The sequence below is a fragment of the Scyliorhinus torazame genome, chromosome 10 (genome assembly GCF_047496885.1).
Source record: "Scyliorhinus torazame isolate Kashiwa2021f chromosome 10, sScyTor2.1, whole genome shotgun sequence".
NCBI lineage: Eukaryota > Metazoa > Chordata > Chondrichthyes > Carcharhiniformes > Scyliorhinidae > Scyliorhinus > Scyliorhinus torazame.
The window spans coordinates 96,430,975-96,449,907 of NC_092716.1; the positions used below are offsets into that span (position 1 = coordinate 96,430,975).

At 50.0% G+C, this 18,933-nt stretch overlaps 1 protein-coding gene across 2 annotated transcripts in view; it reads right to left on the bottom strand.

Moving 5' to 3' along the window:
• Positions 1-18,933, bottom strand: part of fbxl8 (F-box and leucine-rich repeat protein 8) — a 53,331-nt gene that overhangs the window by 14,810 nt on the left and 19,588 nt on the right. Inside the window, exon 2 of one of the 2 annotated variants that reach the window (XM_072518461.1) lies at positions 7,835-8,047. The exons of the other annotated variant lie outside the window; for it this stretch is intronic. Within the exon in view, the coding sequence (XP_072374562.1) occupies positions 7,835-7,971 (137 nt within the window). The 5' untranslated portion in view covers positions 7,972-8,047. The remainder of the gene's footprint in view (positions 1-7,834; positions 8,048-18,933) is intronic. 2 annotated transcript variants of the gene reach the window in all.

Genomic DNA, 18,933 nt, shown 5'->3' on the forward strand with positions numbered 1-18,933 from the left:
TTCCTTAAATATGGAGGCCAAAACCACCCGCTGGGCTATTCCTGGTAACAGACGTCCCCCCTCACTGAAGGCCAAGCCCAGCAGGTGCCTGAAGGTGGCTTGACTAGCAGCTTGACCAGGGGAGTGACAAGGCCTCCAATACTAAACACGCTCCCACCAGAGCTGCAGATATCACTGGACCACAGATAGTGCTGCCAGCCAACCTGTGGAACGGTTTCCCCTCCACTGTGCTGGCACAAGGACAGAGGAGGTAAGAGCAGGAGTAGACCACATTTCCCATCAAGCCTGCTCAATTTTTCAATACAATCACGGCTGATCTAAGGCTTCAACTCCACTTTCTCACCCACTCTCTATATTCCTTAGTCCCTGAGAGACCAAACATTTATTTATCCAGTATTATATATAGTTAACCATGGAGCATCCACAATCCTCTGGGGGAGAGAATTCCAAAGATTCAGAACCATAAGAAATTTCTTCTCACTTTAGTCCTGAACGATCAATCATTTATCCTGAGACCCGGGGTGGCACTGTGACACAGTGGTTAGCACTGCTGTCTGACAGCACCAGGGACCCAGGTTCGATCCGAGCCTGTTTGTGGGAGTTTGCATTTTCTCACCATGTCTGCGTGGGTTTCCTCCGAGTGCTCCAGTTTCCTCCCACAGTCTAAAGATATGCCGGTTAGGTGGGGTTACGGGAATCAGCCAGGTAGAGTGGGCCTGGGTAGGGTGCTCTTTCAGAGGGTCAGTGCAGATCTGACGGGCCAAATGGCCTCCTTCTGTAGTGCAGCAATTCTATGGTTCTATTCGATGTTCCAGATTTCCCAACCAATGAAACAATCTCTCAGTGTAGACTCTGTCAATCCCCTTCAGAATCTTGATTGTTTCAATGAGAATCCTTCTCATTCTTCCAAACTCCAGAAAGTATAGGTCCAATTTACCTAGCCTCTCATTATAAGACAGCCTTCTCCTCCGAAGGACCAACCATGTGAACCTTCACTGCACTGCCTTCGATGCAAGTATATCCTTCCTTAAATATGGAGGCCAAAACCACAAGCAACATTCCAGATATGGTCTCTTCAAAGCCCTGTACAATTGTAGCAAGACTTCACTCCAATTCTCTTGCAATAAAGGTGGACGTGGAATTTGCCTCACAATTATGGCTACTGGTTATAAAGGTAAAGTAAATAGCTCATCAAAGGGCACTTGGAAATGGAGATGCCCTTGTGTTCCCCTTCTGATAGAATCAGCGATCAGCTCTGGTGGTGGGACTGCATTCCTTCCAAGGCTGTAGGCTCTGATTGGATCTGCAGCATCAGTGACCTGCCCTTTTGTTCTTAGTTCAACGCTAGCCCAAAGGCAGCCATGGGAAGGTCTAACAGGTTGGGGCTGGTGACCTGATGATTAGACTGGAGTCAGGACCTGAAAATGCTACTGATTTATGTTCAGGGCTGGTTTAGCACACTGGGCTAAATCGCTGGCTTTGAAAGCAGACCAAGGCAGGCCAGCAGCGCAGGTTCAATTCCCGTAACAGCCTCCCCGAACAGGCGCCGGAATGTGGCGACTAGGGGCTTTTCACAGTAACTTCATTGAAGCCTACTTGTGACAATAAGCAATTTTCATTTCATTTCATAGCCTAAGGGCAGAAGATTTTGGCAAATCTCTGTTTTTACTAAACCTCCCAAGCATTACAATAGGTGTTCCGATCTGGAAGACCCTGCCTTAAAAGCGAGGGTAGGGAGATTTTTTTTTAGAAAATATTTTATTGAGGCATTTATAATTTTAACATTTTAGACAACAGAGAGATCCAACACATGCAAAAACCCCACAATATCATACCCAACTCCCCCGAGTCCTAAACCCTAACTACTCGTACATTAGATTCCCTGCCCTTATTTGTCACTTCCATGCCTCCCCCTTTCTCCACTTGCTCCCCCCCCCCCCCCCCCACCCCCGGCTGACGGTCAATTCTCCTTGAAGAAGTCAATGAATGGCCACCACCTCCGAGCGAATCCCTGTAATGAACCCCTTAAGGCAAACTTAATTTTCTCTAACCTAAGAAACCCTGCCATGTCACTGACCCAAACCCCCGACCTGAGGCTCCGAGTCCCTCCATCCCACCAAAATCTGTCTCCAGGCCACCAGGGAGGCAAAGGCCAAAACGTCAGCCTCTCCCCCCCTGGGCTCCTGGATCTTCCAACACTCCAAATATTGCCATCTCTGGACTCAGTCATCCTCCTTTTCAAGACTTCCGACATGACATCTGAAAATTCCTGCCAAAATCCCCTCAGCCTCGGACACGCCCAAAACAGATGTACACGGTTCGCAGGACATCCCCCACACCGCCCACACCTGTCCTCCACCTCCTCAAAAAACCTACCCATCCGAGCCACAGTCATATGAGCCCTGTGGACCACCTTGAACTGGATCAGGCTAAGCCTCGAACATGATGAGGATGTGTTGGCTCTCCTCGGGGTCTTCTCCCATAACTGGACTTCCAACTCCCCTCCCAGCTTTTCCTCCCACTTCCTCTTCACCTCCCCAATTGGAACCCCTTTCCACTCCATCAGCTCCTTATATATTTCCGAGACCCTCCCCCCTCCCCAACCCCTGTTTTTGACATCACCTTATCCTGTAGCCCCCTTAGTGGGAGGCGAGGGAAGCTCAGGACCTGCCGCCGAACAAAATCCCATACCTGCAGGTACCGACCTATTCCCACCCGGCAACTCAAACTCCTCCTCTAGCTCCTCCAAGCTCGGGAAACTCTCCTCAATGAAGAGATCTCCAAATCTCTCAATCTCTGCCCTCTGCCACCTCCTGAAGCCCCCATTTTCACAGTCTGTACCTTCCTCACCAGTGACAGCGAGACACGTCCCACCTACGGAAGTCCCATTTCATTTGCTCAATTAACCTGCTCAAATTTAGTTTATGAAGCTGACCCCAGTCCCTTGCCACTTGAATCCCCAGGTACCTAAAACTCCATCCCACTACTTTGAACAGCATCTCCCTCAGTCTCCTCTCCTGCTTCCTTGCCTGGATCACAAAAACCTCACTCTTGCCCATATTCAGTTTGTAACCTGAGAACCAACCAAATTCCTCCACTATCCCCATAATTCCTGCAATTACCCCCAATGGGTCTGTTATATAAAGGAGCAAATCGTCCGCATAGAGCGAGACCCTGTGTTCCACACCCTCTCTCACTATCCCCCGCTCTCAGCGCCATCGCCAAAGGCTCTACGGCCAAGGAAAACAGTAGTGGGGAGAGTGGACACACATGCCTTGTTCCCCTGCACAGACTAAAATACTCTGATCGAACCCAGTTTGTCCTTATATTTGCCACCGGTGCCTGATATAGCAACCGGACCCAATCCACCAATCCCTGCCCAAACCCAAACCTTCCCAGGACATCCCACAAATACTTCCAACTCCACCAGATCCAAGGCCTTTTCTGCATCGACCTCTCGCCCCTCCACTGGCATCATTATTACATTTAGGAGCCGCCTAATGTTGGATGTCAGGTGTCGTCCCTTCGCAAATCTCGTCTGGTACTCCCCTATTACCCCTGGCACACAATCCTCTATACGTGTGGCCAAGATGTTTGCCAGCAATTTCACATCCACATTTAGCAGGGAGATTGGCCTATACGACCCACAGCTCTCTGGATCTTTTACCGCTTCAAAATAAGGGAAATCGATGCCTGCGATAATGTTGGAGAGAGCACTCCCAGCTCCTTTGACTCATTAAAAGCTTTTACCAGGAGCGGCCCCAACAGCCCGGAAAACATTTTATAAACCTCAACTGGGTTTTCGTCTGGTCTTGGGGCTTTACATATAGACGGGCCCCCAACCCGTCTATAGCCCCCCTAAGCCCAATTGGGGCTCCCAATTTGGGGCTGGTTTAGCACAGGGCTAAAGTGCTGGCTTTGAAAGCAGACCAAGGCAGGCCAGCAGCACGGTTCAATTCCCGTACCAGCCTCCCCGAAAAGGAGCCGGAATGTGGCGACTAAGGGCTTTTCACAGTAACTTCATTTGAAGCCTACTTGTGACAATAAGAGATTTTATTCATTTCATTTTCATTTCAATTCCTCCACTAACTCATCTTTCCTCGGGAACTCCAGCCCCCCCAGAAATCGCTTCATACCCTCCTCCCCGGCTGGGGGTTCCGATTTATACAATTCACTATGAAACTCCCGAAACACATCATTCCCGCCAGATCGAGAAACACCTTCCCCCCTGTTTCCCTCACTTTCCCTATCTTTCTCGCCACCTCCTGTTTCCTCAGCTGGTGTTTTCCCCATACTCATACACTGCCCCCTTTACTCTTTACAGCTGGTGTGTGATGCAGAACAAGGCCAGCAGCGCGGGTTCAATTCCCTACCAGCTGAGAATTCTGAATTCTTCCTCTGTGTACCCGAACAGGCGCTGGAATGTGGCGACTAGGGGCTTTTCACAGTAACTTCATTGCAGTGTTAATGTAAGTGTACTTGTGACAATAAAAAGATTATTATTATTACTCCACTTTCCTCACCCCCGGCAACTACGACCACTCCATTATAAAAAAATCGATCTGAGAGTAGACCTTGCACAACAGCTTAGAAAGGAGAATTCCATCCCACCAGGTACAAAAATCACCATGGATCCGCCCCTCCCATTTCTTTCATAAATGCCGCCAATATTCTCCCAACATTCTCGCCGGAATGTGGCGACTAGGGGCTTTTCACAGTAACTTCATTGCAGTGTTTATGTAAGCATGCTTGTGCCAATAAAAGATTATATTATTATTATGGGCCCAAATTGAGATGAATTCCCCCCTAATCACCGCCTACAATGCCTCCCAAACCACCCCCGCCGAAACCTCACCCGTATCATTGATTCTTATATGTCCCCGAACGGCCTCCCTCACCCGCTCACTCACCTCCTCCACCGCTAACAGCTCCTGCCAAACAGGGGCTGGTTTGGCACAATTAGCTGGCTTTTAAAGCAGACCAAGGGAGGCCAGCAGCACGGTTCAATTCCCGTACCAGCCTCCCGGAACAGGCGCCGGAATTTGGCGACTAGGGGCTTTTCACAGTAACTTCATTTGAAGCCTACTTGTGACAATAAGTGATTTTCATTTCATTTCATTTCACATCCAACCTCCATTGCGGGCGCTGAGCCTCCCCTTTGCCAACTTGCAAGTCCACCACTATTGCTGAATATTCAGCATCCACCACCTCAGCCAGCAACGTCTTTTCCATAACAAAAAGGTCTATCCGGGAATACACCTTATGCACATGGGAGTAGAACGAAAACTCCTTACCCCTCGGTCTCCCAAACCTCCACGGATCGACCTCCCCATGCGCTCCATGAACCCCCAGAGCTCCTTTGCCATAGCTGATACCTTCCCAGACCTAGAGCTCGACCGGTCCAATCTTGGATCCAGGATCGTATTGAAATTGCCCCCCCATAATCAGTCGATGTGAATCTAGGTCTGGGATCTTCCCCAGTACCCGTCTAACAAACTCAACGTTATCCCAGTTCGGGGCACATATATTTACCAACACCACGGCCATTCCCTTCAGCTTCCCACTAATCACAACATATCTACCCCCCCCCGGGTCTGCTACTATATTCCCCATCTCAAATGCCACCCGCTTATTAACCAAGAGTGCCGCCACCCGTTTTCAAGTCTAACCCCGAATGGAATACCTGTCCAACCCATCCCTTCCTTAACCTAATCTGATCCCCCACCATCAGATGTGTCTCCTGTAACATAGCAATGTCCGCCTTCAGTTGCCTCAATTGCACAAACACACAGGCCCTTTTGACTGGCCCATTCAGTCCCCGAACTTTCCACGTTACCTGCCTGGTCGGGGGGAACCCCACTCCCCTCCCCATCAATCATAACCTCTTCTAGGCCAGTCTGTGGCCCATGCCCCACACCTCCCCTGGCCCGCCCTTGGGTAACTACCGTCATCAACCCTCCTCCTCCTCGACTTTGAAAGTCCCCTCCCTGTTAGCAGTATAACCCCCCACTCGGCACCCCCACATCGATCTTCAGCTCACCCCCCACTTTGCTTCCATGAACTAGCACACCCAGCTAGCCTGGCAGCCCCGCCCATGGCACCTAGCATCCTACCCCCCACTGATTCACCTACCCCCGTTCTTAGTGCAAACAGTCAAAACAAAGGCAGGAAGTAAAAACAAACAATCCCTTCCAAAGTCCGAACACAGAGACCCACCCCTCGTCCCTTAACAAGCACTGTAAACCAGCCTAGCCCCAAACAGAACCGAAAAACATAAAAAAAAGAAACCCAAAAGTTTTTCACAGTACAGTTCAGTTCTCCTCAATCAAAGTTCAAGGCCCTCCTTCCCCTGCCAGTCCATTCTCCTTCATGAAGTCCGCTGCTTCCTCCGCCGAGCCAAAGTACAGCTCCCGGCTCCCATAGGTCGCCCATAGGCGAGCCAGGTACAGGAAACCAAATTTAACACCCTTCTTGTACAGGGCTGACTTGACCTTATTAAAGCTCGCCCTCCTCTTCGCGAGCTCTGCTCCCAGGTCTTGGTACACCCAAATCTCAACCCCTTCCCAAATGCATCGCCTCGTCTGCCTGGCCCACCTCATGATGCGTTTCTTGTCCAGGAACTGATGCAATCGTACCACCATCGCCCTCGGTGGCTCACCCCCCCCCCCCCCCCCCACCCCCCGGGGTTTGCGCATCAGTGTCCTGTGGGCCCGATCCACCCCAACGGCCGGTCAAACGCACATTCCCCAAGCAGCTTCTCCATCATCTTCCTGACATACACACCTGCATCTGATCCTTTGATTCCTCCGGCAGACCCACAATCCGGATGTTCTGCCTCCGAGAACGGCTCTCTAGGTCCTCCACTTTCTCCAGCAGTCGTTTCTGTTGGTCACGCATCAACCCAATCTCTGCCATCGAGGTGGACTGTTCCTCATGCTCCCCCGCCCGCTCCTCCAACCTCGGGATTGCCTGTCCTTGGGCTGCCAGTCTCGTCTCCACGTGGTCAACCACTACCTTGATTGCGTCCACTGCCCGGGCCAGGTCCTCTGAACTTTCCTACTGCTGTTGGGTGAACTCCACATTCAGGAAGCTCACCAACTGGTCCATCGACCACTGAGCCGGCAGGCCCAGACCCTGCCCATCCGCCATCTCCGCGTGCGTTGTCCGTTCCTCACTCGCCTCAACCAACTGGTCCGCTTTATTCCGGGCACTTCTGGTCCGCAGCTCCATAAACTAGGGGTCACTCTCTTTTGTTCTCACTTCTGCACCTTTTTCCTACAAAATTCCTGCAACATACCGTCGTAAAGGCCACCAAATGACCACCATGAACGGGAGCTGCCAATATGCGACCACTCACTCCATGGCCGCACTGGAAGTCCCGTGGAGGGAGATTCAATAGTAGCTTGTAAAGGTGAGTGGGCTATTTACTTGGGAAAACGAATGCAGGACAATGGGGTAAAAGGGGAATGGGACTAATTGAATAGCTCTCTCCAAGAGTTGGCACGGATAGGTTGGGCTGAATGGCTACCTTCTGTGCTGTATAATCACATCTTTATATTTTGTATCTGTTGAAAGGAAAACACTACATATAACCAAGTTGAAAAAACATGGAGTGGGACAAGGAGGTTCACTAACTACCAGCCCATACGATTCTTGCCCCAGCAAGGCTTCAAATTGAATTGAACATTCAAAACCAAAATAAAGGTTTTATTTGTTCAGTGATGAGTATGTTGTAAAACTCCATATTCAGTATTTAAAGGGTAATCTGCAAAAAGATAGTATTAAATGCTTTTGACAAACCTGTGCAGAAAAATCCCGCAGAATGACGACTCACCTCACTACAGTGTAATACCACACAGCAGGAGAGACGACAGCGTCTGCCCATCTTCTGCAAACCTGTGCGGCCGAGTGTCTCTCACACACCGACAAGTAGGAAAATATCAAGGCCAGGACCTCCTCGGGGATTTCCATTCAATTGAGTTAGCTTTCCTGCTAGTTAGACATAAACTCGACTTCCTTGGAAGGTGACAACTGTTCACAGGGGTACCTTGCAACAATAAAGACATTAGTTAGTTACTGCAGGAATCATAGAATTCCCTAAAGTGCATAAGGAGGCCATTCGGCCCATTGAGTCTGCACCAACCCTCTGAAAGAGCACCCTACCTAGGCCCACGCCAACACCCTAGCCCCTTACCCCCACCTAAATGTTTTAGACTCCAAGGGAAAATTTAGCATGGCCAATCCACTTAACCTGCACATCTTTGGACTGAAAGCGGAAACTGGAACACACAGGAAGAATGTGGGAACTCCACTCAGACAGTTACCCAAGGCTGGAATTGAATCCGGGTCCCTGGTGGTGTGAGGCAGCAGTGCTCACCACTGTGCTGCCCTCACTGTTTCTGAACCAAGTCTGAAACTTTCATATTATAAGATCTGACTTTCCACAGACTGAGAACTGTACAGTTGCACAAACTATTTCATCTACTCTAGAACACCCGGGGACAAGAATGAGCAGTTGGCAGGTTGTAATTCAGTTGACAAGCGTTCATTTCTAGCTGACAGGAATTTACAGGTTGTTATAAGCTGTATGACTCTGTCAGCCTGTTTATGTTGTCCTGAACACTGTTCATTAATATTGTGCCTCCCCATTCAAATCTGATCCTACATGAATGAAAGAAAGCAACAGACTGACACAAGTTTTCTAATCATGTGTCATATTTACACTCTGTTGACAATATTGGGAATGTTTGTTTCCAGGATGGAGCCTCAGCCCTCCATGGCGGTTTAACGGAAACCACAGTTGTGGTCCCCATGCTTTAAAGTTAATCGACAGAAAATTGCGAGGAATGAGCCCTAGACTGTCTGGTACGTGCGCCTGATGAACAAGGCTCCGTCCTGGGAACACACATTCAGGAAATTACACATTGGCCAATTTGTGTTCAATCTATTGCTTTGAAGATTGAGATTCTCCCTCACTGAACATCACCATGTGTTATCCCTCTGACTCAGAGTGGTTGGATTGTAATGTGGCGCCCTTGTTGTTGTACCATCCACGTATGGTTAAAGTTAATAGAGATACAAACAGCTCAAAATAGGCACCATCTGTGGAGAGAGAAACTGTTAATGCTTCAGGTTGATGACTTTGCATCAGAAAATAATTTAAGAACAGATTGTTTGTGACAGAATTAAACACCTGAATGTTTCAATTAGATTTCGGACTATAGTTCACTACTGGGAAGATGTTGAAGTAAATATAAACAACATTACCCCCACATGTAAATTTCAGGCTGATCTCCAGGTATCCGTTATTCTATGTGCAAGATTCTGGTGCGCAGGTAAAGTAAAAAGCTCACAATGGTCAGAGCGACTTCTGGGGTACAACGGGTAGGAGGGTGAACATTACAGTGGCCTGAGTTTTAAGGGTTCAGTGTTGTAAGCTGGGATAGTGTGGCCACATAGTTTGGTCACAGGAGTGTTGCTGCAGTGCATGGTAGGTGTGTTTTATTCATTCATCCAATAACTGATATAGTGTGGCCCTGAATTTGATGTAATAATGCAGCTAAAATGCAGAAACCTGGAAGTTGTCAGTGATATCTTGTCCCTGCAATGTTGCAGCCTTTGCCAATTGGATCACTACAGAAATCACTTGTTAAGAAACCATAGAAAAGTTACAGCACAGAACAAAGCCATTCAGCCCACCGTGTCTGTGCCGGCTGAAAAAAGCAGCTGCTCATTCTAATCCCACCTTCCGGCACTTGTAAGTTACAGCATTTCAAGTGTGTGATCCTTCCAGCATTCACCTTAAATCTGTGCCCACTGGTAATTGATCTCCTCGCTGGGGCAAATAATTCTTTCCTGTCTATTCTCTCCAGCCCCTCATAATTTTGCACATCTCAATCTAATCACCTCTCAGCCTGCTCTGTTCTTTTTTTTTTGATAGAATGTCGTCCTCAGGAAACGGATAATTAAAAAAAAAAATCTTTTTATTGGTATTTCTCATATTTATAAACAGTTGTATAATATACACATCACATTTTTCTCACCTGTGCTAATTTCCTTTATTATACAGAGGTTTAGTTTGTCCTTCCTTTAACTAACCCTACGTGCCTTTCATTGCCCTCTGGATCAGTCTATGGTTCCTCCCCCTTACCCGTTCACACCCCCCTCCCCCGGCTGTGCTTTTCTTTTATTTTCCGGACAGAGTGGAATCATCTCTCCTGGTTTCCCTGCCTGCCCTCCCCCCCCCCCCCCCCCCGGGTTGCGCAGTCTTTTGGTAACTCATCGATCTTGGTGTTTTTATTTTAAAAAAAAATCTTATGAGGTTACTCCTCATTGTTGGCCTCGAACAGGTTTTGGAACAGACCGACAAACTGCCCCCAAGTATCCAGGAGGCCTTCCTCTGACCCTCGGATGGCGTACTTAATCTTCTCCAGGTGGAGAAATTCCGAGAGGTCAGCGAGCCAGTCTGCAGCTTTGGGCGGTCCTGCCGATCGCCAGCCAAGCAGGATTCTCTGGCGTGCGAATAGGGAAGTGAAAGCTAGGGCGTTGGCCCCCTTCCCCATGTGTAACTCTGGCTGCTCCGATACCCCGAAGATTGCCACTATTGGGCATGGCTTCGCCCTCACCCCCACAACCTTGGACATTGCCTTGGAGAAGGCTGTCCAGAACCCAGCAAGCTTGGGGCAAGCACAAAACATGTGGGTGTGGTTGGCCAGGCCGCTCTGGCTCCGCTCACATTTGTCCTCCACCTCGGAGAAGAACCTGCTCATTCGGGTTCTGGTCAGGTGCGCTCTGTGCACCACTTTGAGCTGCATTAGGCTTGGCCTTGCGCAGGAGGAGGTGGAGTTCAACCTGCTCAGTGCTTCGCTCCAGAGTCCCCATCCTACCTCTGTCCCCAGTTCGTCCTCCCATTTTTGTCTGATCTCGTCCAGTGGAGTCCGGGCTCTGTCCAGTAGCTGCCCGTATATTTTCCCACATAGCCCCCACTTCTCGTTGCTGGTGCCTATCAGGTCCCCTAGTAGTGTGCTTTCTGGGGCCCCGGGTACCCTACTGTCTCTTCGCGGAGGAAGTGTTTTGTTTGGCGGTGTCTCATTTCCTGTCCTTTTGCTAGCCTCCACTTCCTCGTCAGTTCGTCTAGTGTCGCCAGTCTGTGCCCTACGTAGAAGTCCCCGAACGTCAATGTGCCCCCGTCCCGCCTCCATCTTTTGAAGGTGGTATCTAGCATGGCTGGGGGGAATCTGTGATTGCCGCAGATGGGGCCCATGGGGGTCATTTTGGTTATCCTGAAGTGTGTCTGAGCTGGGTCCATGTTCTCAGCGTGGCCGCTACCATTGGGCTCGTTGTGTATCTTGTTGAGGGGGATGGGAGTGCTGCTGTAGCCAGGGCCCGGAGGGTCGTTCTTTTACAGGATGCCTCCTCCATTTGTACCCAATCTGTGTCAGGTTCTTGTACCCATCCCCTCACTCTTTCTGCCGTTGCTGCCCAGTGGTAGTGTTGTAGGTTTGGTAAGGCCAAGCCCCCTTTGATTTTCCTTCTTTGCAGTGTCGGTTTGGGAATTCTCGGGTTCTTACCCCCCCCACACAAACGCCATGATTAGGCTGTCTACGTTTTGGAAAAAGGCCTTGGGGATGAAGATCAGAATGGATCTAAACAGGAAGAGGAACCTTGGCAGTACGTTCATCTTGATCATCTGCACTCTCCCCGCCAGGGAGAGTGGGAGTGAGCCCCACCTTTGAAGGTCTCTTCTTACTTCCTCCACCAGGCTGGTCAGGTTCCACTTGTGGATCTGTGTCCAGTCTCTGGCTATCTGGATCCCCAGGTAGCGGAATCTGTTCTGGGCTGTTTTGAACGGGAGCCCCTCCAGCTCTGTCCCTCCCCCGTTTGGGTTCACTGGGAATGCCTCGCTTTTGTCCAAACTCTTTCAGCATTTGCAGTATTGCCTTCAGTCCCTCCTGTGGCTTTGAGACATAGAGGAGCAGGTCATCTGCATAGAGTGAGACTCTGTGCTCTCTGTCGCCTCTCTGGATTCCCTTCCAGCTTTTTGCGTCCTGCAGGGCTATCGCCAGTGGTTCGATAGCTAGCGCGAACAAGAGTGGGGACAGGGGGCAGCCCTGTCTTGTTCCTCTCTGCAGCTGGAAGTATTTAGAGCTGGTGGTGTAGTTTAGACGCTCACTTTGGGAGCGTTGTACAGGAGCCTCACCCAGGCGGTGAACCCCGCTCCTAGCCCAAACCATTCCAGTACTTCGAGGAGGTATTTCCATTTGACTCTGTCAAAGGCCTTTTCTGCATCCAGGGAGACGATCACCTCTGGTGTTCTCTCCCCGGAGGAGGTCATTATTACGTTCAGCAGCCGCCTGACGTTCGCTGTGAGCTACCTACCCTTAACAAAGCCGGTTTGGTCCTCTGCGACCACCTCTGGTACACAGCCCTCCAGCCTTTTGGCCAGGACCTTTGTGAGTAGTTTTGCATCCACGTTCAGCAGTGAAATGAGTCTGTATGATCCGCATTCCGCCAGGTCTTTATCTTTTTTGGGTATCAGTGAAATTGTGACCTGCGCTAGCGTTGGGGGCACGGTGCCCCTTGCCAGTGAGTCCGCGAACATGTCCCTTAGGTGTGGGGCCAGGACTGGTGCAAATTTTTTGTAGAAGTCCGCTGGGAACCCATTGGGTCCCGGTGCCTTCCCCGTCTGCATGGAGCTGATGCTCTCCATGATTTCTCCCACGTCTATTGGTGCTTCCAGCTCCGCCCATCTGTCTTCCCCCACAACTGGTAGTTCCAGTCCGTCTAGGAACAGTTTCATCCCCGGGCCCCCGTTGGGAGGCTCGGAGGTGTACAGTCCCCGGTAGAAGGTCTCAAATGCCCGATTGACCTCCTTTGGTTCTGTTACCAGTCTGCCTCTGCTATCCTTTACCTGCGCTATTTCCCTTGTGGCTGCCTGCTTTCTCAGCTGGTGAGTCAATAGGCGGCCAGCCTTGTCTCCGTGTTCGTAGAAGGTCCCCCGTGTCTGACGGAGTTGGTACATTGCTTTCCTAGTGGAAAGTAGGTTAAAGTCCATTTGCAGCTTTTTCCTCTCAGCCAGCAGCCCTACGGTCGGGGCCTCGGAGTATTTTCTGTCGACTTCCAGGATGGAGTCCACCAGTTGTTGCCTGGCCACCCTCTCCTCCCTATCTCTGCTTGCCTTGTAGGCTATGATCTCTCCTCTAATCACGGCCTTCAGTGCCTCCCAGAACGAGGTGGGCGAGACCTCCCCTTTTTGGTTGTTACTCACGTAGTCGCCTATGGCCCGCGATGTTTTCTGACAGAAGGCCTTGTCGGCCAGGAGGTCCGTGTCCAGCCTCCATGTGGGGCGCTGGGCATGGCCTGTCTCCAACCTCACATCCATATAGTGTGGAGCGTGGTCAGAGATAACGATCGCGGAGTACTCTGTTCCCATGATCCCTGGAAGCACCGATTTCCCCACTGCAAAGAAGTCGATACGGGTGTATACCTTTTGTACATGTGGGAAGTATGAAAATTCCTTCCCTCCCGGGTGCAGGAACCTCCATGGGTCCATCGCCCCCATCTGCTCCACAAATGCTCCTAGTTCCCTAGCCATGCCAGTCTTTTTCCCTGCTCTGGGGTTTGATTGGTCGGTCAGTGGATCCTGTACACAGTTGAAGTCGCCCACCCATGATCAGTCGATGTGTGTTAAGGTCGGGGATTTCTGCCATGGTCTTCTTTATGAATTCTGTGTCGTCCCAGTTGGGAGTGTACACATTTACCAGTACGACCGGTGCCCCTTCCAGGACACCGCTGACCATGACGTACCATCCCCCTGGGTCCGTAACTGTCTTGGTTTCCGTAAACCTCGTCCTCTTACTAATTAATATTGCTACTCCCCTAGCTCTCGTCCCGCAGCATGAGTGGTATGTCTGTCCCACCCAGCCCTTCCTTACCAGCCATCAGTCCTTCTCCCTCAGGTGCGTCTCTTGTAGGTAGATTATGTCTGCTTTCAGGCTTCTTAGGTGGGTGAAGACTCTGGGTCTTTTAAGCGGGCCGTTGAGTCCCCTTACGTTCCAGGTAACAATCCTGGTGGGGGGGGGGGGGTTTGATCCCCCGGGTCCTACGGGGTCACCCAAACTTACCTGGTGGATGCGCCCCTGCCCTCCGGGGTTTCCCCTCGTTAGGGGGCCGTACAAAATGGCCACAGTCACCGCTCTCACCACTAGATTGGGCCCCAGGGCTCTGGGGTTTCCTTTTGTCCAGGGGGCAGCCACCATGGCCGCCAGCTGTGTGTACGCCACGTGGCTGCGCCCCTGCACTCCAGGGTCTCCCTTCGTCCTGAAGCCCTCCCGAGTGGATGTTTGTGGCACCATCTTGGTTCCTCGCACTGCTCCATTCCTGCCGAGGACTGTGTTCGTGCTGCTTATCTACCTCACCCTTCCCTTTGCTTCTCTTTTGTTCTGCGCTCTCCCCCCCGACTCCTCTCCCCCCCCCCTTAGTCCCTGTTCCTCTGTCTCCCCCCCCCCCCCCCCCCCCCCCCGTGTTCTTCCCCCCCCTTCTGCCCTGCCCCCCCTTCTCTTTGTGCCAGGCACTCCCTCTCCTCTGAGAAGCGCGCCGCTTCCCTCCTTTCTTCCTGCCCTCCTGTGTTAGCCCTCCTCGCTAGCACGGTGGCCCCCCTCCCAGCACTTGCCCTGCTCTAGTCCTGTTTTACCTTCCTTTTGCTAGCCCTTGTCTTGCCCTCCTGTCCGCCTTTTTCACCCTCATTCACCTTGCTTCGCTCCCCCCCATTGCATCGAGAGGTGGAACGAGCCCGGGAACGAGTCATCACAGTCCCGCACAGTACACCAAACACGTGTGTACAGTTCCTGATCGTATTGTCTCTGTTTGCGGTCTGCCCACTGCTCTTTGTTCCGATTCTTCCTTTTGTTTCCATCCCTGTCGCTTTCATGATGGCCATTGTGGCTGTCCCTCCCCCAGTTTGTTCGCTCTAACGAACTCCTCCGCTGCCGCTGGGGTGTTGAAAACAGCTCCTTCCCCTCAAATGTTACCCAGAGTTTGGCCGGGAATAACATCCCAAATTTCACATTACTTTTGTAGCGTGCTGATTTGGCCCTGTTGAATTCAGCCCTTCTTTTGGCCAGGTCCGCCCCAAGGGAAGAGATTGCTGGACCATTGGCTTTGATTTTTATGTCATCATTGGATACAGGAATAGTGCCAGAGGACTGGAGGATAGCAAATGTGGTCCCTTTGTTCAAAAAGGGGAGCAGAGACAACCCCGGCAACTATAGACCGGTGAGCCTCACGTCTGTAGTGGGTAAAGTCTTGGAGGGGATTATAAGAGACAAGATTTATAATCATCTAGATAGGAATAATATGATCAGGGATAGTCAGCATGGCTTTGTGAAGGGTAGGTCATGCCTCACAAACCTTATCGAGTTCTTTGAGAAGGTGACTGAACAGGTAGACGAGGGTAGAGCAGTTGATGTGGTGTATATGGATTTCAGCAAAGCGTTTGATAAGGTTCCCCACGGTAGGCTATTGCAGAAAATACGGAGGCTGGGGATTGAGGGTGATTTAGAGATGTGGATCAGAAATTGGCTAGCTGAAAGAAGACAGAGGGTGGTGGTTGATGGGAAATGTTCAGAATGGAGTTCTGTCACAAGTGGAGTACCACAAGGATCTGTTCTGGGGCCGTTGCTGTTTGTCATTTTTATCAATGACCTAGAGGAAGGCGCAGAAGTGTGGGTGAGTAAATTTGCAGACGATACTAAAGTCGGTGGTGTTGTCGATAGTGTGGAAGGAAGTAGCAGGTTACAGAGGGATATAGATAAGCTGCAGTGCTGGGCTGAGAGGTGGCAAATGGAGTTTAATGTAGAGAAGTGTGAGGTGATTCACTTTGGAAGGAAAAACAGGAATGTGGAATATTTGGTTAATGGAAAAGTTCTTGAAAGTGTGGATGAGCAGAGGGATCTAGGTGTCCATGTACATAGATCCCTGAAAGTTGTCACCCAGGGTGGTGAAGAAGGCCTATGGAGTGTTGGCCTTTATTGGTAGAGGGATTGAGTTCCGGAGTCAGGAGGTCATGTTGCAGCTGTACAGAACTCTGGTACGGCCGCATTTGGAGTATTGCGTACAGTTCTGGTCACCGCATTATAGGAAGGACGTGGAGGCTTTGGAACGGGTGCAGAGGAGATTTACCAGGATGTTGCCTGGTATGGAGGGAAAATCTTATGAGGAAAGGCTGATGGACTTGAGGTTGTTTTCGTTAGAGAGAAGAAGGTTAAGAGAAGACTTAATAGAGGCATACAAAATGATCAGAGGGATAGATAGGGTGGACAGTGAGAGCCTTCTCCCGCGGATGGAAATGGCTAGCACGAGGGGACATAGCCTTAAACTGAGGGGTAATAGATATAGGACAGAGGTCAGGGGTAGGTTCTTTACGCAAAGAGTAGTGAGGCCGTGGAATGCCCTACCTGCTACAGTAGTGAACTCGCCAACATTGAGAGCATTTAAAAGTTTATTGGATAAACATATGGATGATAATGGTATAGTGTAGGTTAGATGGCTTTTGTTTTGGTGCAACATCGTGGGCCGAAGGGCCTGTACTGCGCTGTATTGTTCTATGTTCTATGTTCTAATGTCCTGGTACACCCTTATGATCTTCCCTTCCCACGTGCTCACTTTCGTCTGCCGGGCCCACTTTAGGATTTTTTCCCTGTCTTGGAACCTGTGCAGCTTCACGATAATCGCTCTGGGCTGCTCCCCGGCTTTGGGCCTGGGTCGGAGCGACCTGTGCGCCCTGTCGATTTCTGGGGGGGGTTTGGAAACTTCTCCCTTCCCACTAGCTTGCCCAGCATTTGGGTGACGTAGCCTGTTGGATCTCTGCCCTGCATCCGCTCTGGCAGACGCACTATTTTAACATTCTGCCGTCTGGACCTATTTTCCTGGTTCTCCACTTTCCCTTTTAGGCTCCCCTGGGTCGTAACCAGCCTTTTCACCTTGGTTTCCTGAGTTACCATCCTGTCGCTCTGGTCCGAGGTGGCCCTCCCCAACTCCTGAATAGTTTTCTCCTGCACCTCCACCTTCCTTTCCAGGCCGTTGATGGTTCACTGCATTTTTTCTGTTGTCTCCGCCAGCATCTCCTTCATTGTGTGGAGCTCCGTCCTGAGTGCCTCCCTCATGGCGTTTATCTCCGTTTTTATCTCCTCCTTTATGGCGTTTATTTCCGTTTTCAGCACACTTCTCCATTCCTCCCCCTGTGTGTGTGTGTGTGGGGGGGGGGGGGGGGGGGGGGGGGCGGGGATGGTCGCCGCGTCCTGTTCCTGCTCCGCTGCTTGGCTCGCCAACTTTTCCGCTTCCTGATTCGCCTGATCCTCCGCCTCGCCCCGTGGGGTCGTCTGCCTGCGCGGCCGCAGCTCCTGCTTTTTTCCTTCGCCTTCGCTGCTGTTCCTTCTTACATCTCGCCGTCCCCTCAATTTATTATTTCGAGGCATATTTCGGTCTGTGCCTGTCGCGTTTTTTCCTGGGTTTTGGTGCGAAAAATAAATTCTTTTTTTTTGTTTCCCCCAAAGAAAAAAAAAACCCTTTTTTTACCCTTTTAAAAACTTTCTTTTTATAAAAAGGGATTTTTTTTTTTTTTTAAAGTTTTTTTTTTCCCTTTAAAAAAGTTTTTCTTTGTTTAAAAAACTTTGCAGGGGAGGAACAAGGTTGAATTTTAAAATTCTTGTTTTGTTCTTGTGAGCCTCTCCGTGCTCTGACTTTCAGGCTGTTTCGGAGCGATCCCCACTCCTCCTCCACATGCAGCTCACCGGGACCAGTCTCTCCTTTTTTTTTCTCTCCCTCTCCAGCTCCGTGGATCGGAGCTTTGGCGCCTGGACAGGGCCAAATTCGCGGGGCCTAAAGAATTTTTTTTTTTGTTGAAAATTCCCCGGGAAAACCCTCCCAAAAAAGCCGTGATTTTGTGGCCGTGCAGAAGCGTCTTTGCTGCGGCCGCTTCGTTCGTGATCGCCGCCGGAAGTCAGCCTTCTCTGTTCTAAGGAAAACAATCCTCGTCTACTCAATCCTTCCTCATAACTGCAATTTTCCAGCCCTGGCAATAAACTGTGAGCTTAGACTAATCACCTACCAGTCTCGCAATAAAAAACTTAAACGTTGTTCAATAAGGTGTAACTGGGATTAAATGGCAAACTAATTAATTGAGGAATGTCCCTGGTTCTGAAAAATTAATTTTATACATGTCATTCGCCAAGAAGAAAATTAATTAAAAAAATAATAAATTTAGAGTACCCAATTCTTTTTTTCCAATTAAGGGGCAATTTAGTGTGGCCAATCCAACTACCCTGCACATCTTTGGGTTGTGTGGGTGAGACCCAAGCAGACACGGGGAGAATGTGCAAACGCCACACGGATAGTGACCTGGGGCCGGGATCGATCCCGGGCCCTCGGCGGCATGAGGCAGTGCTAATCACTGCGCCACTCGAGAAGCAAATTAATTATTGCAGATTTTATTTTTAAAAATAAAGATGGTTTGTTTTTAAAGCTTCTCCCTTAATCCCATCTATATGTTTCAATCTTTGATTATCTTTCTGTACAAAGCTATAAATGTAATTTGTATTTTGTTTTTTAAACTTCCAGCTTTATCATCAATGAGAATTATTCGATTTGGTTGGTCAATGGATGCGCTTTAGAAGACACCAAATTCAAATTGGCAGCGGAAAAGGGGAAGCCTGTGCTCTGGAGCCCGCTAAAACCTTGAGAGCAACTCTTCTCGAGCTCAGCAACTAACACCATCCCATTGCTGCTGACTTCAAAATCTGGGGCAATATGTTTGTTGATTTTAAGAAACAATTGGGTATTTACTCCAGTTCTCAATATTGCCCACTGTGATACTTCAGCTGTCAATCATACCAACTTCCAGGTCTGACACAACATGTCGACTGCCACTTAGAAAAC